The following is a 9,135-nucleotide window of genomic DNA, read 5'->3' as shown; positions in this document are numbered from 1 at the left end:
TTTTCCTAAGCAGATCATGCAAGCTTTGGATAGAATTCAATACATGAAACTTGTACATGCATTTAGTCAGTATCAATAAATCAAAAATTGAACTTTTAAAAATTTAATTCCTAAGCAGATCATGCAAGCTTTGGATGAAATTATACATGCTGTATTGATAAACCTGGGCTTATTACAGGACATACCTTTTGTTGGTCAACGATAACTTGTGTCTGTTCCAGTTGCTTGATGAGATCTTCATATTGAGTCCGTAGTCGACTCAACTCTGTCACCAGTAACTGTCGGTCAGATTCCGCTGAACTATGAGACTTTTTCAAACGCTCTAAAATAAGATCATAAATAGACAATTTAGTAAGTAATTAATGATAACCTTCTGATACCATTTTTACTTTTTGTACATAAAACTGGGAAAAATAACAATGATTTCTAAAGCTGATATAACTGAGAAGTTTGAGACAAAAATACTGTTAAACACAAGTTTTGTTTGTTTGTCCATCACCCTGTTTACAACCATGGTCATTTTGAGCTAGGTTCTCTTTGTAGTAGCTGGTGGTTAGCTCAGTGAACAACAGGTGAGAGGCCTGTGATGCATGTTATCCAGAGCAATTGGTACCATGTGTCTTGCACAAAGACACATCATATATATCTTTCACAAAGACACATCAGATATCTTTCACAAAGACACATCAGGTATCTTTCACAAAGACACAGCAGGTATCTTTCACAAAGACACATCAGGTATCTTTCACAAAGACACATCAGATATCTTTCACTAAGACACATCAGGTTTCTTTCACAAAGACACATCAGGTATCTTTCACAAAGACACAGCAGGTATCTTTCACAAAGACACATCAGGTATCTTTCACAAAGACACAGCAGGTATCTTTCACAACGACACATCAGGTATCTTTCACAAAGACACATCAGGTATCTTTCACAAAGACACATCAGGTATCTTTCACAAAGACACATCAGGTATCTTTCACAAAGACACATCAGGTATCTTTCACAAAGACACAGCAGGTATCTTTCACAAAGACACATCAGGTATCTTTCACAAAGACACAGCAGGTATCTTTCACAAAGACACATCAGATATCTTTCACAAAGACACATCAGGTATCTTTCACAAAGACACATCAGATATTTTTCACAAAGACACAATCATGCAAGCGTACCACAGCAAAAGACGGTTATTGATCTCAGCTTCCCAAGAAATACCAACCACCCCATGCCAGGTACAGATCACACACCTCCAATCGTCACCCGAGATAGTATATATATTGGTATTCTCCAGCTAACACAAGTGTTCAACACTAGCTGGTGATAGAGAGTATGCTACTATGCTGCAGAAAACAAGTCTGATGTATCGCAGCAAATTGATGGACTTTGATTCAGACTTCCAACATTATGCTAGGTATTAAATCACCAGCGGTCATCATTGGTCAGATATATCACATTTTATTTTACCTTCTTATATTTATTTTGATGTTAAAATTCAATCCATATTACACTAATTAAAGAATATTTCAAACTCCTAGTTTTTTTTTCGAAGATAAACGAGCAATTAATCAAAGTGATCAATATTCAATGACCTACCATCTTTTCACAAGATCATTAAAATGATGATCACTTCCTCCAGTGAATTGTATACATTTGATAATTAACTCTTAAATAATGTATAAATTATCTATAACGTTTACCTAGTTCCTCCATAGTCTGAACAAATCCAGTTTCAGCCATATCTGCTCGATTCTGTTCCTGGCGTAATTCTTCTCGGACTCGTAGGGCATCGTTGCGTAGATTTGTACAGTCAGTTGTTAAAGATTTCACCTGAAAACCAAACATATAATCATTTTTACTATAATAATCAAATGATTTTAAAAACTTTCGATCATGACAACTTCTATGAGGTCACTGAAAATTCCAGTACCAAAAGAGAAATAAGACACCATGTGTGGCCAGACCCAAAAATCACCACAAAAAAATAGATTTTAAGAATCTTCAAAAAAATTATTTTAATTAAAATCAATAAAGCTGAGGTAGAGGCATGCCTAAAAAATTCTGGTTGTACTTTGATTTATTTTTTGATTCTGAATCCCATTACCAGATGATGTTACCTTTTAAATCAAAGAACAAGGAGGCCTGGTCAGTATTTCTAAGTAAATTTATTTAGTATTTGGGCCAAATTACCAATACTATTTTCTCCTCTGAGGAAGGTGACAGGTCAGTATTTCTAGAAGTATTGGGACCAAACTACCATTTAATGACTCCTTCAAAGAATGTCTGGTCAGCATTTTTGTTGTTTTGTTACATTTGAAATTGATAACCGAAAAATGCTTTCAACCAGTAATATTTGATATCAATCTAATTATCCAAGAGGCTTAATATGTTCCCAATGTACAATGCCGAAATTAAATCACTCATAGCTTTTTAAAGACACCACCCTAGCTGAGTCTGGACAGCTCCTTCGTTAAATGAGCAAACAATTCAATAATATACTCATTATGAATCCTCATCATCTATGGATATTTCTTGTCGTTTTCAGTGTAAAATTAAGCAGTTTCAATAAGGTCATCAAAGAAATGGTTGATGGATGATGATGATTAGCTGCTGTGGTAAATGTAATACATGTACAATTTCCTTAGCTTAAACTTATAAAATAATTCAGACCTGAGCTACATGTGCTGAAAACACCAGTAATAAAATTGTCCAAAGAATTAAGATACATTTTTTATGACTAGGCTTCATTCAAGCTATTCAGTCTTAACCGTTATTTTGTAGTACTTATGAAACCAAATGAAAATGTATGTTTATTGGAATTGTACTGTGTGTATTTACAAATACACCACCATATATGCATGACAACATATAGCCTGTCGCACGTGTATAATTAAATAAATCATACATAATCATAAATTTCCTAAACAAGGGGAGGAAGTCGTAAACAAATACAGTAATGTTTGCAACAAAAAAAACGTAAAAAATCTGAAACAGATGTTTAACCATTATTACGAGCCACACTTGAATAAAAGTCTCTTCTACTAAAGTGTCGTCTCAGAGCCTCACAAGTGCCGACTTGATATGACAAAAGCCGAGCTCTCGACTTGAACAAATATTGGCCCATTAATGGCTTACCAAAGTAATCCGGGGATTACAATCACACCAGCGGCTACCCACCCTCAATACAATCCAGGGGTCAAAGGTTATCTTATTTATTAAAGAAACGAAAATATTTTTGAAAGCCATGGAGTAAATCAACACGTTACCTCATTTAACAAGTTTTAGAATTTCTTTAATTTGTCATCCTTTGGTTCTGCGTGTCAATGTCTGATCTGAACGTTATTGTCGAGGGTTGTTGAAATGAAAAAAGTTTCAAACACCATTGTTTGATAAACACCAAGACAAACCCGTTACCGTATTTTCCTGTTTGTCTTCAGTGTTGGAGGTTATCTCTGCTTTATTTTAAAATGATAATATTTTCGTAAGTCATTTTCATTAAATCGAGTAAGTAAATTTAGTTAACGTATTTGTCAGCTGAACTGGAATTGATTTTTAAAACCATACTGCATAGGTGTTTTGTTGACTATTCTAAATGCAAATATCCAGGTAGAAGTGCTCTATTGATTCCTTACCAAATTAAGAAATATTTTATTTGAGTGGTCTAATACATACATTGAGATTTATTCTGGGTATACCAGTCCTGTACATCAGGGAATTCGCGAACAGTATTAAAGTATTCCCAAGATGATCACAGATTTTTACATTTTAAGATTTAAAACATTTGCATAGTATGTATTAATATAACATGCAACAAAAAAAAAAAAATAATAATAATAATAATATAATTAATTACATATTTTTTTTTTTTATAGATTTTATGACTTAAGACAGTCATTGATTTCATGGTTAATATATATATTATTTGTTATTTATGAAGAGAACCAACACTCCTGTGGTATCAAATAGCAGTGCTGCTTTTGGATGGATACCACATACAGAATTCAGTTAAGATCCTCACAATGTGGTATATACATAAGACTAGAAATCGTAGGATCCTAACATCCATTCCTTTTTTACTATGGCAAGGAAATTGTCTACATGTTTCGAATGCAATGTGGTAGTCATTAGGACCTTTCTGTAGAATGCTGCACTTTCAACTGAATTTAAATTTTCACCAATGTCGTCTTTTTTAAACTTTCCATGCTTAATTCTTAACATTCTTAAGGCATGCTATTTTAAAAATTACAAATAATTGGAAACATTTGGCAGGACAACTGAGCTCCCTATTGTCGTATTCCATATTTGTTTGTTTGTGTGTAACGTCCTATTAACAGCCAGGGTCATTTAAGGACGTGTCAGGTTTTGTAGGTGGAGGAAAGCAGGAGTACCCGGAGAAAAACCACCGACCTAGTCAGTACCTGGCAACTGTCCCACGCAGGTTTCGAACACAGAGGTGGAGGGCTAGTGATCATAAAGTGTCGGGACACCTTAACCACTCGGCCATCGCAGCCCCTTGTATTCCATATAAATAGTTACCTAATTATTCAGATAATTAATAAAGTCCTTTGTCCACAAATAATTATAATTAAACTCTCTATAAGTTTCCTTCATTTTTGCAGAATCATCAATTTTAGAACAGTATTAAGCTGAAAGTGGTTCACATGCAAATAAGCCTTGATCTCCAAACTTGACATAAACATGTACTTAACTCTTACACTAGGGGAGGGGCTCATTTGAGGAAAAAAATACATGTACAATACACTTGGGGAGGGGGCTTATTTGAGGATAAATACAATACACTCGGGGAGGGGGCTTATTTGAAGATAAAAACCTCCTTAACCATTTCAAAGTTTTTATCAATTCATTTCAAATTTAAAAACATATTAATTTTTGCCTAAATTTCACAAATTCAGAAAACGTCACATGTTTTTAAATTTGAAATGAATTGATAAAAACTTTGGGTTGCTTTAAAACTATGTTAAACCTTAAAATATGCGAGTAATAAATGTATATATACAACAAATACATAATATATAAGCGTGGGCCCTATATTACTAAATCTAATATCATTACCATTTGAATCAATTTTATCCAGTTGATCAAGTTGAACTGACAACCCTATAAAGGGTGTTTAAGCAACTTAAATGGGTCGGACTACGGATGAGTAGCGTTTATACCTCTTGTATGACAACTTAATCACCGACAGGTATATATACGAAGAGCTATATAACCCAGTGAGCCAAACAACCTGCTCCAAACAACAGTTCAACTTCTAGTCTTCTATAATATATACTCCTACAAATACTGGTATCAGAAATTGTCAGGCCCCCTAGTGTAAACTTGTACACGCCTGATTGAGAGATTTGTATAGAAATTTGAATTTAATGTGTAGATGAATAATGATTATACCTGATAATATATTTATATGGAAGGTGAAATGATAAGCCTATTTTATGTTACTTAAACATGTTACAAAGCATGAGAAACAAGGTTACATATATGAAGGTCTTTCTTTCATTTAAATTTCAAATTCATAAGAGATAGAAATTCTTAGGAATGATTTATACTTCATGCTATCAAAAGGGAACGTAGTGTTTTTTTTAAATAAGAAATATATATAGTGTCGCGTATCATCTCAAAGATTGTAAAATCCAACCCATCCATCAAATACAACAAACATGTTTTTGAACACGAAATTATTTTGGGGTGATCATGAGAAATATGGTTATAAAAATCTAATTATCTACCCTAAACACTTGTTTGAATAAATGTGAAGATTTGTGCTATGTTTTAAAATATGATTTTAACTTTAAGACTCAAAATTATTGGAAGACTTAGACCCCAGACCTATGTGAAATCACATCCTCAAAAACTTAACATTCCTATTTTTTTTTAGACATTTCCCCTTGGTATTTATTGGGATTGATGCAAATAAAATACAAAATATTGAAAATGTTCAGTGATGGTTTCAGAAAATGTCATACACAATACTTAGGATTTAATATTTAATATACATGTACTTTCCACAAACACAAAACATTTTCTGCAAAAAGAATGCAATGTGCCAGACAACGATAATTTGGGTTCTTGTGATGTTCAGATATGACTGTTTGTACAGTGTAGTGTGACAAGTCTCACCTCCTTCCGTTCAGATTCGACCATATTTTCCATCTCCCGCACTCGTCCTAGTAAGGTATTGTGGGACTCTTCAAGACTGCTGCGAATACTCTTCTCTCTTTCCAACTCTTCCTTAACTTCTGACATCTTTCTCTCCATCTTCTGTTTACCTGTCAGCATCTCTTCTGCTGATACTGCAGCCTCAGCCTACAGAGGAAGGAAATTTAAAATAAAATGATGTGTATGCTGATCCGAAAATTTACAATCATGATCCCAAACATTTTTATTAGTAATTTCTATTTCTATAATTAACAGCCATCGTCTATCGCATATATGTTTTACTTTAAAAAAAATTGTCATTATTGTGAATTTTAAATAAATAATGTTACCAGTATTCATATAATATATTTTTCATAGAATTGTAAAGAAACTCTAGATCTGATTGATTATAAGCATTTGTGAGCTCATGTTTTTACAAGCTATAGTGATCATGACAAGGTCAGTCTATCAAATTCACTTTAAAGGCTGAAGGCATTGTTCGTTTATTTTTTTAAAGGCCAAAAAATGAAGAAAAAAAAAAGAAATCTTCACACCTGTGTGCCAGGGCCCATGTTAAAGGGATGAAAAGTAAAAATTGCTATAGGTAAAATTTGCACTGTAGATCTAAATGATCTTGCTTGTTTGTTTGTTCATTAGGTTTATCCCCCCATGAACAGACATATCATCATTTTAAGGCAGGGTATCCTAGTAGTAGTTGGTGACTACCTCATTGAACATCATATGGAAGGGCCGTCACATAAGGGTAAAGTGTCTTGTCCAAGGACACAACCATGATAGCACAGACCGACCCATTTCTTGGGTTCCTTAAAAACACAATTCAAACCAATATATATATAGGCTCAGATATCAATCTTCACCTGAGGTCATGTGACCAGCGCTCTAGCCAGTATAGAACTTAATCGCAGTTCCCTGTAGATCTCCCTCCACATTTCAACAGTTCCCTGTTGGGGTAAAACTTTATCATAAAAGTGTTGAAATATAGATTGAATCATTTGACACTTAATTGCGACATTGACAGAGCATTAACTGCATGGGGACCTGTCAGGTCAAATGGTAAAGGTAACTAAAAGAGATATATAGAGGATATCTAACAGTGTCTTCAGTAATACCAAATATATTTCACGAGTGGGGCTAATATTTTGATATTTTTCACGAGTGCGCAGCACGAGTGAAAAATATCAAAATATTAGCCACACGAGTGAAATATATTTGGTATTACTGAAGACACTGTTAGATATTCTGTTTATTACATTTTTTATCAACGAAAAACCTACCCCGTATGCTAACTAGACCTACAGCGAAAGTTTGCATACAAAAGTAGTTCCCCCTGTCCAGGTGCTGACATATATATATGTCGGGCTTTCTGATTGGTCAATTATTTTGGTATTTTCTAATAATCAATTTGATTGGTCAAATCAGCAAAATTGATATTTTTCACTTGTGAAAAATATGATATTTTTCACTAGTGAAAAATATCACTTTTATAGAATGAATAATTTTTGATATTTCACTGGTAAAAATGTAATAAATACCAGATATATATATATATGTCAGGTGTAAGATTTCAGAGATAATGAAATATACAATGTTCATGCATCATCAAACTTATTGAACTTTTCCTCTTTCTAAAAAAAACCTTATAGTGAGGGAATCCGAAAATTCTTAACAGAACAAATCTTTAAAACAAAATAAACAATTTAAAACAGTTTTGGAAAAAGCTTCAATATTCCTAAACAGTCATGCATGAGATTACATCAGAATTGTACTTGTCAATCATAAATCATTGATTTAAAACTAAAAAGCATTATCAATATGTCGGTGAAATATATATATAGGTTGGTATCCTTAGAACCTAGTTTAAATAATGATTGTTCAAAATGGGGGCCGCGGTGGCCGAGTGGTTAAGGTGTCCCGACACTTTATCACTAGCCCTCCACCTCTGGGTTGCGAGTTCGAAACCTACGTGGGGCAGTTGCCAGGTACTGACTGTAGGCCGGTGGTTTTTCTCCGGGTACTCCGGCTTTCCTCCACCTCCAAAACCTGGCATGTCCTTAAATGACCCTGGCTGTTAATAGGACGTTAAACAAAAACAAACTAAACCAAATGTTCAAAATGAGATCTGCTGAAAATCTCAATAAAAAAACTTGGTAGATCAATAAAATCAAGGGAGAGGGATCGTGAATATGTCACCATCAATATCAGGTATATAGCCAAAAAATGCAATCTACAGCTGATATTATGTAATAGAACATGTGATTAATTAAATTTAAATCACAGTCTTTGCTAGGGATCAAACCGGGAGAACCTCTGGATTTCTAGTTAAATGCTCCACCGATCGAGCTAAAGATCTAGAAAATTTCTCTCAAGCTGAGCGGTATATAGCTATAGGCTAGTCATTTGCCACCTGTTAGTATATATACTCCTCGTCCAATCAAACTTGTCGAACTTTCGGGGTAAAAGTGATTCTTGTGAAGTATTAGGCCAAATATTTGTCCAGGTAGACCCTACATGGAAGTCAATGTAACAGAGCATATGATTAATAAATTCTGATCACTGCCTCCACTAGGGATCAAACCTCTTGCTTACTATATTAATTGATCAAGGTAAGGAGATGTTCTCTCAAGCTATAAGCAGTATTTATATATGATATATATATTGCGGCTAGTATATATATATACTTACTAGCTATAGCTATAGGGTTACAATTTGAAGACTGATCAGTCATATTGAAAAGTCAAATGACAATCAATAATCACTTATACATAATTGGTCATAATAAACAGATCATATATATATATATAACCGTCACTTAATTATCAAAAGTGTTGACTAAAATTAAGCATATTCCAAACAGATTTTATTCCACCTATCTTCTTAGCTGACAATTGGATTAGAAAATTTAAATATAAAAAAAAAAATTTCCAAAAAAATATTTTAAAAAATAATGTAAAA

General features: G+C 33.6%; 1 protein-coding gene across 1 annotated transcript; it reads right to left on the bottom strand.

Moving 5' to 3' along the window:
- Window positions 1-185: 185 nt before the first annotated feature.
- On the bottom strand, window positions 186-6,330 carry LOC117320023 (protein Spindly-A-like; the record flags this gene model as incomplete). The annotated part of the gene is made up of 3 exons (XM_033874719.1): window positions 186-322; window positions 1,707-1,836; window positions 6,145-6,330. Coding segments are annotated over 3 exons (453 nt in total), but the record flags the coding sequence as incomplete, so codon positions are not given.
- Window positions 6,331-9,135: the final 2,805 nt, after the last annotated feature.

The sequence above is a fragment of the Pecten maximus genome, unplaced genomic scaffold (genome assembly GCF_902652985.1).
Source record: "Pecten maximus unplaced genomic scaffold, xPecMax1.1, whole genome shotgun sequence".
Lineage (NCBI taxonomy): Eukaryota > Metazoa > Mollusca > Bivalvia > Pectinida > Pectinidae > Pecten > Pecten maximus.
Note: the sequence above shows the minus strand (reverse complement) of the source record. Positions and strands in the feature narration are given on the sequence as shown.